General features: G+C 52.7%; 1 protein-coding gene across 3 annotated transcripts; it reads left to right on the forward strand.

The window, feature by feature from the left end:
* Positions 1-253: 253 nt before the first annotated feature.
* On the forward strand, positions 254-14057 carry GLUL (glutamate-ammonia ligase). 3 transcript variants are annotated; one of them, XM_027895849.1, is made up of 9 exons: positions 254-374; positions 2869-2956; positions 3339-3557; positions 8424-8614; positions 9798-9959; positions 10234-10380; positions 10793-10920; positions 11100-11299; positions 12322-14057. In XM_027895849.1, the coding sequence occupies exons 3-9, from the start codon at positions 3424-3426 to the stop codon at positions 12638-12640; spliced, it is 1281 nt and encodes a 426-aa protein (XP_027751650.1). In that variant the 5' UTR covers positions 254-374; positions 2869-2956; positions 3339-3423; the 3' UTR covers positions 12641-14057. The 3 variants fall into 3 exon arrangements, with proteins under 3 accessions (XP_027751650.1, XP_027751653.1, XP_027751651.1); XM_027895852.1 differs by lacking the exons at positions 254-374; positions 2869-2956; positions 3339-3557 and adding an exon at positions 5928-6009; XM_027895850.1 differs by lacking the exons at positions 254-374; positions 2869-2956; positions 3339-3557 and adding an exon at positions 7400-7451.
* The last annotated feature ends 2165 nt before the right edge of the window (positions 14058-16222 follow it).

A 16222-nucleotide genomic window follows, 5' to 3' on the forward strand; every position in this document is an offset into this window, starting at 1 on the left:
TTTCCCTCACTGGAGATATTCAAGAACCATCTGGACTCAATCCTCAGTACTGTGCTCTAGGGGATCTTGTTTGAGCAGAGAGGTTGGATGAGAAGACATCTGATGGTCCTCGGCAGCACCTTGGTGCTGTGTGTGGTTGCTGTCAGCACATCTGCTTAGGTCATGATGAAATTTCATAGGGGACTCCACTGTGCCCGTCCTGGACAGACCAACCCCAGATTTCTTATTAATTGTCTTACTTCATCAGGTCTGGGACTGAGGCCCAACGTTGGAGACCCTCCAGTGGGAAGAGGAGAAAGAAAGAAAAAAGGAACCCCTCTTAGAGCAGCAGTGACCAGTTTCCCTGGCAGGAGGAGGAGGAATCTGCTCCCCAGGTGTGTATTTGATCCTGCTGTCTGTAATGTCATGGTATCAGACCCTGGCAGGGCTGCTACTGCCCTCCAGGTTTTGGGCACTGTCGTGCCTGGCATCTCTGATGTGCCCTGTGGCAGAAGAGTGAGTCTGCTGGTCTGTAGCTCTGCACTATCAGTGGGAGTGGGAAGGGTTCTGTTCCTGTGGAGTGTGTGGAGCAGAGTTTTTGTGGCCTCATCTGCACTGTGGGATAGATTCTGCCAACCTTACATCTCTAGGACGCCCTGAGCTTTCTCCCTTTGGCCACTGACAAAATGCAGTTGTGTCACGTTGAGCATCATGTCCCCTTCTGTCGCTGTGGCTGCAGACCCTGTTACTATCACCTCCGTGCACGTAAGGGCGTGCAGCATCCCTGGAGTCGCCTCTGTGCAGAGGAGGGTGCCTGCGGTGGGCACAGGCAGCGCTGGGACAGGACAGTGTCCGACAGTGTCCCCAGGAGCAGGGCCACCTCACGAGGTGGCGCTGTCAAATCAGGAATGTGAAGCTGTTCCCAGCAGCAACGGGGCTCTGCATCTCAGCATCGGGCTTGTGACTCCACAGTGGCAGTTAGTACAGGGACAACTCCAAATTAATTGTGGGGCTGGTACTGGGTGTACATATATATATATATATATTTTCCACTTGGCAACTGACCAGTTGCCCACTGAAGATCCTCAGAGGCTGGTGTAGCTCCTTGAGCTCATCTGGCTCTGGACTAACCTCAGTGGGACTGTGTGATGGCTTCTGCCAGGAAAGGACCAAGGCCAATATGGTTACTGTTGGGAGGGTGCAAGGCATTTCCAAGAGGTCTGGCAGGATGGGGCTCTGTCCAGCCTGGCTGCAGCTTCCTGGGATTCACTGCTCAGTGCGTGCAGGGGCACATCTGCCCTGTTCATCTCCTCGCAAAAGGAGCTCACATGAGCTGTGTGGCTATTTAGGAAAAAAAAAAAAAGAGGCTTAAAAAAATAGGTGGACACATGAACAAAGCCCATATTTAGAAAGGGGGCTTGGAGAGGAACACAGAGTGGCCGGACTCCATCCAAAGATAAGGGCAGGGTTGCAACACCAAAGATGTCAGGAGCTCTGTCCAAATCCGAATTATCCATGTCCTCTGCCCTGGTGTGGTAAGCCCACCCTTGGCAGACCTGAGGCTGCTAGTGGCAGAGGCTCACGTTCCTGGGGCAGCAGAGGGGATGGGGATGGGTTTTTTATCCTTACCCAACATCAGCTGGCACAGCTTCCTGTAGTGGCAAAGTCCAAGGCTGCCCAACCGCAGGGTCAGTACCACCACCAGCGGTCACTGGCCGGTCACAGCCTCCCCCAGCAGCCCAGCCTGTCCCTTTTGGTGCCACAGGGAGGGTGGTGGCTGTTTCCCTGCCAGCTGTGGTCAGTACCCAACCCTGAACACCTCAGCATTGCTTCAGGTCTTAGTTGATGGTCTAGAGCCCTGGTAATCTGGGAAACTCCAGCCTGAGTACACAACCTGCTCTTCCTCTAGCATAAGTGTTATATCCCCAGAGTGAGATTTCGGGGGGAGATTTGGGATTTTTTTTTTCCCCACTGTACAGCCCCATCCTGTTCTCATATAAATAGTTTAGGACACCTCAAAGACTGCCAGCAATGGACGTGATCTTTTTAAGCCCATAGCACCTTAAAACTGGAGTTGCCTGAGGTCTGCCAGTTCAGCTTTAAATATTAATTGCTTTCTTGATCATATTATGATTTTTTTTATATATATATGTGATTTTCATGCTTGGTCTCCTGGGTGCATAAAGCCTGTTTGCTCAGCAAGGACATCACTGGTATTTCCTTACATTAATTACAAGTGTTTTTGAGCCTGTTGCCGTTTGTTTCTGGTTTCCTTGCTTGGGACTGACTGTAGAGGCTGGGCTCTGTCCCTTATAGCTGGCAGCCCATGCAGCAGGCTCTGCCTTCACTTGCCTCTTCTCCAGCTGAAGCAAAATCACTGGTGTAACCTTACACAAGCATCTGGGGCTGCTGACTTCACCAGCCCAGGTTAAGCATGTGTTGTGGCAGGACGGGGACCTAATTCGGCCACAAGGGAGGGACACGGACAACGGCACGTTGTTGTTACCTTTTATAATTTACAATGTCAGGCCTGGATTCACCATTTAATCCACTTAGGTAGCGCTTTGAGGATTTCTGTACTCTCACTTATGGAGCTGCAAGGTGTATTAGGCTGAAATTAATCTGCCAGCCACAGCTAACACTGCCCCAACCTAGCTGGGAGTGCATTTAACAGTGTGAACAGTGCTAATGAAAAAAAAAAAAAGGGGGGGAAAAAAAAACCACAACAAAAACAACTCTGCCTATGCACACTGTGACCAATTTCCAACTGCGGGGAAAGGCATGTGCTGAGCGCTCCCTGGGATATTCTCCACCCTTGTACAGAACAAACTGAGCCAAGCAATTTCTAGGTCTCAAATCCCGCCTGCCCCTGACGTTCTCATCTTCCAGCTTCCCCTGGTCGCTGTTGAGGGTGAGCACGTGCTCGCAGAAGACGCTCAGCCCCTGCACAAGGTCTGAGGAGCAGAGCTGGTGGCAGGTAGGTGCTGCCCACCGGGATTGCCGCCCGCCGGGATTGTCCTGGAGCAGGCAGCAGCAATGCCCCCTCCTCGAGGAAGGGGGCTGCTGGGGAATGAAGCAATGCCCCTGGTTCCCTGTGAGGGGTGGCAAGGTGGGTAGTGGGCACGGGGACTGGTACCCAGGTGGCGGAGAAAGGTGTGCAAAGGGAGGTATGAGCACCTGGGGGGGTTGAACAAGGCTTTCCCAGGTGCTCTGTCCCCAGGACCCTACACGTGTCACAGGCACATGGCGCAGGCAAGCTGCATGGGGGAGGGAGTTTGTTTTTTTTATTTTTTTTTTGACTTGGCATGTGCCTCTGCACGTTTTATTAATCTTCTTTCCTAAACTGCCCCTCTGTGCAGCCCAGGTGATCTGCTCTGCCACTGAAATCCCTCTGGTCACCAGCCCGTGGCTACCCTTGACCCTGGTAGCATCTTCAAAGGGAGCATGGGCCTGCTGCGGAGTGTGCAATGTTTGCTCATGTACAGGGCCAGCAGCTATGGCCCCCCTGCCTTGGGGGGTTTCGTCAGCCTCCTCCAGCGCTCCGGAGGAGACCGGTCGGCCACTGCTGCTTGCACAAGGTCAGTCCCCCCAGTGCACTCATTCCCCCGGCGAGCTCCCTGTCCTCAGTCAGTGACTGCTGTGCCACTCTGAGCTGATAACTTCTGCATCAGACGCCTTGCTCAGGTGTTAGGTTTGTTTTTCCAGCCCTTGCGTTGCTAGTTGTGGGTTAAAGGGGCTGACATCTCCGACTCCCCCAGCTGTGAGCCCCTCCAGAACGCAGGACCCAGGGATGGTGGTGGGCAGATTGTCGTGGGTTTAAGCAGAGGCAGCTGTGCCCAGTGGTGGGCATCAGAGACGGAGGTGCAGCATCAGGACACCCAGCCAACTTCTGGTCTCACTTGGGTGCATTTCAGTTCTTTATGCAGGGCCTCACAGCCCAAAATACCTCCCTGGATGGGTCTGGAAGTGGTGTAGCTGAATTTGGGAATGTCTCAGCAGTTGGGCACCAGGAGAGGAGAGGTACTAAAAATGTCCCTGCTCATTGCAGGGGGATGGACTAGATTACCTTTAGGTCCCTTCCAATCCAAACTATTCTGTTTATCCCTGTAGGTGTGCCATTGCTGGAGGCTGTGGCACTTTGGGTGCATCAGGCCTCCTGCTGGGATCTAACCATCACAACAAAAGGGGCTGTCACATCACAATTCCTGTCCCTATATGACATCTCTGTTTAAAGAAAAAAAAATAATTTCTTTCTATATATAAAAAAATTTTTAGTGCTGGAGAAAGACAAGGGGGTACCTGGGCTTAGAAATCTGGGTCTACAACCTGTTGGGGTTGAGATCCCAGGACCTGTGGTGAGGGGCCACCCATGGAGATGGCCCCAAGCTGCTGGGAAAGAGTGCCAGCTCTCCAGGAACAAACCCATCAGCCACCTGCCCCAGGGCCTGAGCCACAGGACATTTCATGTCCTACCTTTTTAACCCTCGAATTATCATCCCCCCCCCTGTTTTTTCCTTCCTATGGTATGACATTTCTGCGTTTTAAGGCATTCCCAAATTTATGAGGCTGCATTTTCAGGAGGTCCCTGCAACCAGGCCTCCTTGCTGAGAGCAAATTGTTCAGGGCAGCTGGAGAGGACATGAGGCTAGGGATAGAGTGGGATACATGGATAAGGGATGGATCACAGCAGCCCCAGCAATGCACAGTGGAGAGGGAAGAAATGATCCTTCCCTGCTAGCTGGAGTAGGAAAACAGCAGGTGTCTCTCATGCTACCTGTAAGAAACTCATCCTGGTCCCCAAACCTCTCCCATAGAGCACAAGGTCCTGGCTATGTCCTGTCCCTGAGGGTTTGCACAGCTGCCTTGGAGGCAGGAAGCTGCAAAGTCCAGCCTGCCTGGCCCTCCCAGCAGCTCAGCAGCCGCTTTCCAACCTTGGCACTTCTCTCAGGATATAAAACCACGCCAGCGGGAAGTGCCGGGGCAGGAGAATAAAGGTGTTCCCGTGAATTAATAGGAGGAAGAAAGAAAAACATGTGCCAGTCGGAACTCGCCCCTGGAGCAGGGCATTGTCTCTGGCTATGCCTGTGGAGCGGGGCCCTTTGAAGGCGGATTTAAATCCACTCGTGGGACGTGTCACCTGTTGGCATCGTGCCTTCCCCAGCTCCCCGAGGAGGTTTTTTCAGCGGCAATGAGGGTCACTGGAGCACGCAGCTGGGCGAAAGCACAGCCTAAGCCGCCTTTCCCAAAAAAAAAAACAAACCCACAGGCTGGAAGGGGAGGAGGGGAAGGAAGGCTGGCGGTAAACAAGCTGGGTGAGCCCTGCGAGGCGGCCCGGGAACGCTCCCCCCTCCCTCCCCGCCCCGTCGGCTTCCCAGGAGAGGGCGCTGAGCCCGCGGCTGCCCCTTCTCCGTCGGCTTGTAAACATGTTGTGCAGGGCTTGGGCAGGGGCTTGGGCATGAGCCAGCCACCCAAACCCGCCGGGGACGGGAGCTGGATTCTCCCACCCCAGCCACCGCACCCGTGCCCACCCTGGGGGTCTCTCCCGCGCCGGGGTTTGCCGCTCGGCATGGATTTATGGGATGGAGAGGAGATGTTTACTTTGCGAGCTGCCTTTGCTCCCCGCTTGTCTTCGGAGTTGTTTGGAGCTGCCCACCCCCGAGGTTTGGACGGCAGGGGGTCACCCCACTCTGAGGGAATTTCCACCTGTAAACACCTGGCTCTGGTTGCAAGGCCAACACCTGGCGAACAAAGTCACAGGGAAATTAGCGAGCAAACATTATTTCCAAGAATTTGCGGACTGTGAGAACTGTCAGAGCTCTCAGTGTCCCGATTAAAGAAACACGCTGCAAGCCTAGGGAAGAGGGCTGGACGCTGCTTTAGGTTTCCCGTGGCCTGACAGCTCCCCATTATGGGAGCTATTTTGGGCCTCGGCAGCAGCTCCTATCTACTTCCTTTTGCTTCAGCTGAGCTGTTACATTTGGGTGACTACAGCTAAACTCGGGCAGAACGTCAGATCCTGAGCTCATTTCTGTGGGTAAAACACTGCATTTGTTTATGTATTACAACAGTTTCTCTGTGCACAGGGTGCAGGAACTGAGGTGCTGGGAGGAGGCAGTTTCTGGGTGCTGAGGGGTGCTATTGCAATGGTTGATAGCTCTGTCTTGCCCAAGCAATTCCAGGAGGAGAAAAGCACCCTAATCTCACCTCGGCTCTGGACAGCCTCGGGGGATTACCACACGCGGATGGCTGCTGCGAGGTGGTGGTGAGGAATGAGCCGGGTTGTCCCTGGAGGCAGGGAGGGGATCTGGCTCTCGAGATGGGTAACAAATCAAGGCTTCAGTTTAGCCAGCACTTCTACCTTCTCCTCCCCCCCTGGGGATCCGGCTCTCCCTGGCCATTTTCCCTCTGGATTCTGGATGTACTGTGGTTGCGGCTGCGGTAGGGCGGCTTTTGATGGTCAGGAAGCTCCAGCTTCTCGAGGAATAGCAATTTTGGTGCCGTGTCCCTGAGGCTGCCCTGAGGGGCAGCCCAGGAGCCTGTCGCCCCGAGGCAGGCGTGTGGATGGCGTGTGCTTGGCGTGGGACCTGCGTGTGCGTGCAGGGTGTGCACACGGGTGGCAGCTCCCGTCTGCTCGTGTTGGCGTTGCTCTCCTGCCCCTTGGATCCGGGCAGGGAGGTGGAGAGGGCTGGACAGGAGATGGGACAACAGGGGAGCTGTCGGGGTGGAAAAATACTGGGCAGTGCCCTCAGTTTGCTGGGTTCTAAGTGGGTGCTCCCGTGATAGGGCTGAGGGATTTCTCCTCCCTCGAGTGACAGTAACCGATCCCTGTGCTTTGGAGTGAGGGTCTGCAAATCGAGGTGCTGGGGGCTGTTATCTGCTCCAAGGCGGAAAAGCGGGGCATTGAGGCCGTTCTCCCTCTCCCAGACGTGGTCACCGAGCCAGAGCCTGTGCCCCGGGCTTGGTGGGGCTCCGGTCCCTCCCTCTCTTCCCCCGTTTACCCAGGGCAGCCGGTTTCCACCCCTGCGAGTTATGCCAAGGCAGCCGCTAATGTAAACCCTGCGGAAAGCCCTGGCTCCGCTCCCGCCTGCCCAGGGACCTGGGGTTGTTTTCCTGGGCTGCTAAAAAGATTTAAAACCACCCCCCCGCCCCCCCCCGTCCCCCTCTGCTTACTGCCCCCTCTTCCCTGTGCTTTGCGCACCCACCCACCGCCTCCACGGGGTGCGGGGCGAAGCGGGGGTGCTCCCCCCGTCTTCCCCCGGGGAGGCCGGGCCGCGGTGCGGCCGGAGGAGGAGGAGGGAGGCGGGGTGGTGTCCCGGTCCCCCCTCCCGTGTCCCCCCCGTCCCGCCCTGCTGCCCAATCCGTGCGGCGGGGCCGGCGCTGCTCCGCCATAAAGGGGCGGCGGGCGCGGCCCCGGGAGTCGAGCGTGGGAGCTTTGCGCCCGCCCGCCCGCCCGCAGCCGCCGCCGAGCCCAGGTACCGGCCCGCGGGAGGAACGGAGGGAGGGGGTACCCCTGGCCGCCCCCCGCCGCAGGCCCCCGGGGAATCGAGGGCACGGGTGGGGGCAGCCTCGGGACTCTCCAGCAGCCAGACGCTCCAGGGGAAAATGCCTCCTCTGGGGGAAGGAGGGGGGGGGGGTGGTGGTGGTGGTGATGGAGGAAGTGGCAGCTCGAGTTTTCTGTTGAAACAATTCGCTTTGCAGTTTTTTGGGTTGTTTTGGTTTTTTTTCAACCCCCCCCCCCTCCACGGGGCTCTTCAGCTGCTCGCTGAAGAAACGTAGGGACATCGCTCCTTGCCAGGGGATGCGCGCGTGGGTGATGCTTCTGGCAGGGGAATGGGGCGGCTGGGGAGGGCTCAGCCCGAGCCCCCCTGCAGGGGAGCAGGATGTTGGAGCGACTTCCTAAGTCACTCCACATTTCCAAACTCGGCATTTCTAAGTTCCTGAAAACACGCGTGGAGCCCGATTGCTGTGGGTCTGACACGAGTGGGCTGGCTGGCAGGCAAGCTCCAGGATGTGCTGAGCTGTGGGGATGCTCCTCAATGAAGTAGGTTTAGTAAGAAAGGCCCAGCTAAGCTTTCCTCGTATTAGCCTTGCTCAGGAGCAGTGATGAGTGTGGTGGTGAAAAGTTCACTGAGGGCTGAGGAGCGCTTTGGAAGTCTGTTGCACAGTGGATGAGATCTAGTTTATTGGCAGGAGCTTGGGTATTAATGGGACCCTTTGAAGGGATTGCTGCTCCTGGAGCAGGGCTTCCATGGCTGCCGGCATCTGCCTGAGCTGCTGTGTGTTCTCCCTGAGGAATGATATGCAACCGCTGGAGATGGCAGCCGGCCCTGCGGCCGAGCTGTCTCGTGCTCCTCCCTGGCAGGGTTGGCAGAGGGGAGTGTGTGAAAAATGCGGGAGCGCAGGAAGGGCTCACATTTGGGGTTGTTTTTGATTCCTCCCTGCAGGAACCCCCTCGTCAGGACTGCAGCCATGGCCACCTCGGCGAGCTCCCACCTGAGCAAAGCCATCAAACACATGTACATGAAGCTGCCGCAGGGGGAGAAGGTCCAAGCCATGTACATCTGGATCGATGGGACAGGGGAGCACCTCCGCTGCAAAACCCGCACACTGGACCACGAGCCCAAGAGCCTTGAAGGTGAGAGGGCAGGTGCAGGACTCGCAGCCCCTCACCAGCTGGAGAAAGGATGCCATTTCTCTCTTTCTGTGGCAGAAGGATAGTTTTTAGGGAAGACATTCCTCCTCCACCCCCTTCTGATTACCTCTTTGCCCAGATACCCTAGGGGAATGTTCCCATCTCTCCAGATGTGGAGTTCCAGTTGGATGCCTGGGGGCTGGGAGCCCGTCCTTGGTGCTGTGGATGGGGCTGTTGGCAAGGACTGGGGGCTGTTGGCAGGGGCTCGGTGGCCCATTGACTCCCGAGTACTCGTTTTGGCCGGAAGTAGTTTGGCAGAAGAAAGTGGAGGGGAAAGAATGGAGCTATCCGGTGTAATTAAGAGCTTGTGTCCCTCAGAACAAACAGTCCCAGCTTACACAATAATAGCATTAGGATTTTCCCCAGGTTGCCATGGTGCTGGCTGGAGACAGTTATGAAATGAAAATACTGTGTGTGACTGAGAAGAATTATCTTTTTTCTTTTTCTATTTTTTTTTTTCCCCTCTCCTTTCCCCTTTTCCCTCTAAGGGAGTGGTTGGCACAGCTCCTTTGAAATCATTGTGCTTCCCATCCTCCTGCTTTTCCCTGGGATATGGAGGAGATAACATTGCCTAGGTGGAGTTCACTGCTGCTCCTCCCGTGCTTTGACCTGGAGGGCAGTGCACAGCCCAGAGGGGTGGGCGAGGGGCCACGCTGGCCCCCTATGAGATTCCAGCTATATGTGATTTGCTTTCCCATCTTCAGGTCATGTACCATGGGGAAGAGTATTCCATGGCTTCCTCATTCCCATGGCTTGAAGATGTCTTGTCCTCTGCCCTCCCCCAGCTTGTCCAGCTGGGGAGACTGGGTGCTCTGCTCATCCCTGTGGTTGTTGTGACATGGGAAATGTCCTCAGTGCTGCTCAGTTCACTCAGGCTTGGCCAGCAGCCCAGCAACTTGTTATTTCCCAGAGTGGCTGAGGAGTTGTACTCCTCTGTTTTTGCTTATTTTGGGGTTTTTTTGCTTCCTCCATTTGGAACAGAATCAGCTGAGCTGGGATTAAACCCATTGTAGGCCTGTTCTCTATAACCATCTTCACCTTTGTCTTTCTGGAAGGCGGCAGGGAGCTCATCCTCTGGTGTCCAGGGACCCTGGGTCAGTGTGGCTTGTTCCTCTCTCCACTCCAGATCTGCCTGAGTGGAATTTCGATGGCTCCAGTACCTACCAGTCTGAAGGCTCCAACAGCGACATGTACCTGCGACCTGCTGCCATGTTTCGGGACCCGTTCCGCAAGGATCCCAACAAACTAGTTCTCTGTGAGGTCTTCAAATACAATCGCCAATCTGCAGGTGAATGGATGTTCTCCCTTCTCCTGGTGGAGGTGGTATTTCTGGGGAGGGGAAAGGAAGACCTGTCCAAATGCTGTCCGTGCCCTTATCATCACCCATGGGACAAAAATAATCCGTACCCTGATAGTAAAGGGCAAACAAAGTGCTGGCAGTGGAGAAAGGGCTTGGCCTGGGATTCTTCACTACTTCTGTTGGGACTCAAACTGTAAATGAAGTGAAAATGGGGAATGGAGGTGGAGGTGCTACTAAGCCTTGTGTCACTTTTCCATTCTAGATTCAAATCTCCGACACACCTGCAGGAAGATTATGGACATGGTGTCCAACCAGCACCCCTGGTTTGGCATGGAGCAAGAGTACACCCTCCTTGGGACAGATGGACATCCATTTGGCTGGCCTTCCAACGGCTTCCCTGGACCCCAAGGTAACCTTTTGGGAGTCTGCGCTGGACCAGATCAGGAGCGTTTGAACTGTAATCTGTGTGACACAGCTTCAGCTGAAAGATTGGAGGTGTTTCTAGAACCGGTGGTGGACAATAGCGAGTGGCATATTGGCAAAAATTAACCATTCGTTACAGAATCTTTACAGAAAGGCTGAGGTGGGGATTGGCCACATCCAAATTTGCTGCTTGGTTCGTTAGTCTGCAGGGCACTTAAACCCGTGGGGGACTTGCTCTCCGTCAGTGTTCTACTCTGCTAGTTCTTCCATGAAAAACAGATTATGGGGCTTTTCCACACACCCCAAGCCTTTGGAGAGTTCTTCGCTCTGCGTTCTCGGTCTTCACCGAGTTTAAGCGACTTCCTTGTGGAAGCTGATGTTCACCCGTGCTGTTGCAGGTCCATACTACTGCGGTGTAGGGGCGGACAAAGCCTATGGCAGAGACATTGTGGAGGCCCACTACCGAGCGTGCCTTTATGCCGGCGTGAAAATTGGAGGGACCAACGCAGAAGTGATGCCGGCCCAGGTAAATTGTTTCGGATGACTCACGGAGCGAGACAGTAGTACGGAAAAATTCCAGGCAGCGGGAACTCTGGCCGCCTGCACTGAGCTGTGTAGTTGTGTCACGGATCAGGGAGTGGGAGGTGCGTTGTCGTGATGTAATCTCCACACCACTGAGCCTGTGACTCCTCCTCCTCCTCGCAGTGGGAGTTCCAGGTGGGACCATGCGAAGGGATTGAGATGGGGGATCACCTCTGGATCGCACGCTTCATCCTGCACCGGGTGTGTGAAGACTTCGGTGTTGTCGTGTCCTTCGATCCCAAACCCATCCCTGGGAACTGGAACGGTGCTGGCTGTCACACCAACTTCAGCACCAAGAGCATGAGGGAAGACGGAGGTCTCAAGTAAGTGTTCTGAGATGGGCTAGCGGCATCTGTGTGCTGGGCAGCAAGATTTTCAACTTTTGCTGACACAGGAGATGTTGCTCTGGTGTTTGGTGTTACGCTTGAGCCTTTCTTCCAGATGTGTTTTTTTTTTTTTTGCTTGGTTGGTTTTTGTGTTTTGGGTGTTTTTTAATATATATATTTATAAATATATATAAATATATACGCTCTCATCTTGATGCTGGGTGGGCAGCTCAGCCAGCAGTACAGCCCCATCGATGCTGACAAGCACAAGTGGCCAGGATGGAACTGTTCCTAAAAGCCTGTCTGGTGCTTCATCTGCCAATGCTGGAAACAAAGAAACTCAGCATAAGCCTTTTTCTAATTATTAGCTTCTAATTTTTTTTTTTAATAACTATGATGAAAGAGAAAGACCATTTGCTTCTGCCTAGGCAAGGCTGTGGAAACAGATGCCATGTCTTCCTAAAGATCTTGGAAATGTAAACCCTGAGTTCTTGTACGGGACTGGTGTGCTGAGTGCAGTCAGGGGCCCAGTGGCACTGGGTTGCAGTGGAGTTTGGTGGAGGGATTCCTCCTGGCAGCCCTGTTTTCTTGCCTTAGTTTTGGTGATGCCCAGAGATAATGAGCCAACTCGTGCCTGTGTGAGCTTCACAAACAGAAACTTCAGTATTGAGAAGTCTCCCCTCTGAGAGCAGGTTTCCCAGTGGCAGTGTGCCTGGGAGGTTTGGCTGTGGGTTGAACCGGTGGTGTCTCACAGGCAGCACTCCCAAGGGATTCTGTGGGATTTGGCCATGAGGATCCTTTCCCAAGAAGCATCCTGCATCAGCAATAGGAGTGGAGAGAAGCCCCGTGTTGGACTGATCAGCAAAAAGGGGGTTGTGGGGCATGAGGCATCATCATAAAGTGGCTTGGGGACAGCAGTGAATCTCGTGTGGCTTTGCCACAACAGCCCAGAGTGGCTTGGCTCATCCTGTCCCTCAGACACTCACTGTGCCTTCCCTTCTCCATCCCTCCCTCCACAGGCACATTGAAGAGGCCATCGAGAAGCTGAGCAAGCGCCACCAGTACCACATCCGTGCCTATGACCCCAAGGGGGGGCTGGACAATGCCAGGCGCCTGACAGGTTTCCACGAGACATCCAACATCAACGAGTTCTCCGCCGGCGTGGCCAACCGCGGTGCCAGCATCCGCATCCCCAGGAACGTGGGCCACGAGAAAAAGGGCTACTTTGAGGACCGCCGGCCCTCGGCCAACTGTGATCCTTACGCTGTGACAGAGGCCCTCGTCCGCACGTGTCTCCTCAATGAAACTGGGGATGAGCCTTTTGAGTACAAGAACTAAGCAGACTGCACCCACAGACACCACCTTCCCCCTGCTCTTCCCACACCCCTAAACTTCCCTTCTAGATGTAATCCCAAGGGTACAAGATAACATGTTTTGTGTTTCAGTAACTCTTGTTGTACTGAGCTGGGGGAGGAAGGCAGATTTAGTTTTATCGATGTCTGTTTGTCGTTGACTCCTCGGAAGACGGGAGGAGGAGAGGATGTTAGAGAACTTTTAACCACTGTTTTATTTTTTTTGTCTAATTCATGTGTACATCTGGTGGGATCCAGTGGCTTCCAGGGACAGACTGCACACACAGAAAGCCAGTAGGAGAGTGGAGAGCTTAAAACTACAACTGACTTTCCCCGAGAGTCCAGATGTAGGGTGTCAGCCTTGCTGCTGGCTCTCTGCAGACTAATGGTTCTCTAAGGCTGGTGCCCTTCTGCAGAGAAGGGAAGATGGGAGCTGTGATGGGGCCCCACGTGCTCCTGCTTGTATGAGGAGATGATGAAGAGATCATCACTCTCTGGCCACTTTCAGGTTTCTGGGAATCTTCTGGCATTGAGCTCAGCATAGGAGCGTTGAGGAGAACTCCTGGTTCTGTCACTGGAAGTCAACCGATCTCTGGCTCATAACACAGAGTGAAGTAGTATTTTTCTATTTAAATATAAAAACAGCAAAAAAAAATTATATATGAAAGTGTTTTTTTCTTAAAAGAGATGATGTTCCAATGCCTCATCCAGTTGGAGCAGGCAGAGCTCTCGCGGATGCTGTCGGAGAGCTTCCAGGTGGGACTGAGGGTGATTTTGGAGGGCTTAGTGGAAGAGACTTGGATGAGATTTGTTTCAGCGTGGAGTGGAGTTTGCAGGAGGCGGCTCCTGGAGCCAGTTGCCCTGCAGAAGCATCACTGTTAACTCGAGTGGCTATGATGCACTAACAAGTGTGTAGCTCAACAGGAGGAAGGTGTCCTGAACTAGGAGTTGACCTAGGTCAACTTCCCCGCCTTCTGGACAGAGCTGTGGGTGTGTTACCTTTCCAGCAGGCCTAGCATGTCACTTAAAGCAGGGCTTTTGATAAAGGAAAAAAAAAAAAAAGAAGTTTTAGATATTTTTTTTTTTTTCATAATTTTCTTAGTTTCTCAGACTGACTGGTTTTACAGAGACCGTTGATGCCACTGTTGTGTCCTGGCTCTCTGGCTGCCTGCCATCCAGCCATGATGGGGGCTGGGAGAAAGGGAGAGGCCACTTGTCCCTCCCAGTCAGCCCTGGCACCCCCAGGTCATTCGGGGTGGGGGGGGAGGTGGGTGGGTTTAAACGTTCCGGGATTTTACACTTGGATATATTAGATGGTGCCAGTTATATTCCGTTGCATTTGGACTTCTTCCGAATAGCTCTGGGTTTTTTTATAATAAAAAAAGAAAAAAAGAACAAAACCTCAACTCTGACTTTTGCAGCTTCTTTTTGTACGTGTGTTTGCCTTTGCCATTTGAAGGGAGTTTGATAGGGTATAGATGGGGCTTTCCATTTTTGGGGTGTTTTTTGGGGAGGCAGGGGTCTTCATGTGGGCTCTCAAGAAATTGGGGTTTTGTCAGTGGTGACTGGTTCTCCAGTGAGTAATGGTCCAGATGTGACTTGGGAGGGGAAAAGGCCTGGGCTTCTGAGTTTCCGTGGGGACAGTTCTGGGGTCACTACAGGTGTTTGTGCATCTCCCCAGTCTCCTCCCAGACAAGTTCTACAGGATATAGAAATCCTACAGAAAAATTTCCAGCTAACTTCATTTTCAAAGAGGGCTTTGTGGAAGAAGACCCTTTCCCACTCTCCCTATTGAGAAAATGCTGTTCTTCCACCTTTGGCATAAACCGAGTCATTTAGAAAAGTAACCAAGGTAGTATAAATGCGTCACTTTGCTTCTGTGTTTTTTTGTTTAGGCTGTGATGCTATTCCCCAGCTCCCTGGGAGGTACTTCCTGCAAGGGTGGATGCTTTCTTTAACCATTCCCATCTTTAAATGTGGATTAACCACAGTAGAGCATCCTGCTGGGCTGATGAGGCCGTTCCTGCTATTGTGTTTTTGTGGAGCAACTGTTCTTTTACAGGGGGAGCATTCAAAGCAGCACCTTCCTCACCACAGTCCCAAAATGACCCTATCCCTGTCCTTGTGTGACCAGAACAGAAGCGAAGTGAAGACCATGTCCTTCCATCGTGACATGGCTGCGAAGATTTTGGATCTGGGGTGCTGCAGCCAAAAGAAACCCATGGGATAAATCACGAGCACAGAAATACTGAGGTATTGTGCTGGTTTGGGTAAAGGGGTCAGGCAGCTACTGTTCTTTCTGTCTTCCAGGAAAATGTTACAGAGGAAAAAGCTCTGAATTAAGGAAACTTGTAACGGCATTTGTGCAGAAGGAGGGAAATGCTTTCTTTTTTTTAAATTTTTTTTTTAAATTCCTATACTTCCAGATACTGTGAATCCTTGAGGCTGGATCCTTTTTGCTCTAGAGACCCTATTCTCCTGGGGAATGAAAAAATTGGGAAAAGGGGGCATGACTCAGTTTTGGCCACTAAGCATCACTAAGGCAGTACCTGATGGGCAGCCAGGCTTTGTTATAGAATCATGGAATGGTTTGGGTTGGGAGAAACCTTAAAGATCATCTCACTCCAACCACCCCTGCCATGGGCAGGGACACCTTCCACTAGATCAGGTTGCTTGGGTTAAAGTCCTTGGGATAAGCAGCACAGCCTTACAGAGCCTCATAGATGCAGAGCACCATTTGTGTGTCCCTGCAGAAGATGCCATCTCCAGATTGTCCATCAGGGTGATAGGGGGAGCAGGCATCAGTCCTTTGCTTCTCCAGCTGCCCTGAACATAAATTTAGGTCAGGAGCTTGATGCTTAATGGTTCCTCTTGTTCTCAGCTGAGAAAGCATTTATCCACTCACTGCACAATTACCCGACTGAAAACAAGGTCGAAACAGTGTTGTGCTGCAAAGTGGCTTTTCAGATGATTATTAAAAAATACATGAAAAAACCCCATTATAATGAATTAGAAGGAAAAGAAATCCCTCATTCCCTCTAGACATTGTTTTCTGACTTTTTGCCTGTAGCCTTCTTTCTGAATCTGCTTTGTAGTTACCTAAACACCATTTCCCAACTCTACAGGGTAGGGAGGCCTCCTCTTAAGGCCATGAGACTCGTACAAATCGAGGCTGAAACCCTCAGAAGCCAAATGTATTCATAGAAAACATTTTGACTTTTGATCTTAGCCTCTCAGGAGGAAGCGAATCCCTTTTCTCTGTACTCACACATCCTTAAAATGTGAATAATGATATAGTAAGGATCAGTCCCAAAGGGTTTGCTGGGCACATTGAAGCATCAGGAACTTCTCCAAATGAAGCAGACAAAAATAGCACCAGCTTTTTGAAGTGCCTGTTGGTTGCGTTCCCTTTTAATCAAACACCAGCCTGGGAGACAAGGCTGCTCCAAAACGATTAATATATCTGCTCACATGGCAGGCTTTCCCTCATAACTGAGTTTTAAGGCAACCAAAATAAGATTAGCCACAGCTCCCTTCAAATAGAGCCTGGAGCAGATGAGCTAATCAA

This window comes from Empidonax traillii, unplaced genomic scaffold (genome assembly GCF_003031625.1).
Source record: "Empidonax traillii isolate 1590-97213 ecotype Southwest subspecies unplaced genomic scaffold, ASM303162v1 scaffold474:size1423191, whole genome shotgun sequence".
Classification (NCBI taxonomy): Eukaryota; Metazoa; Chordata; class Aves; order Passeriformes; family Tyrannidae; genus Empidonax; species Empidonax traillii.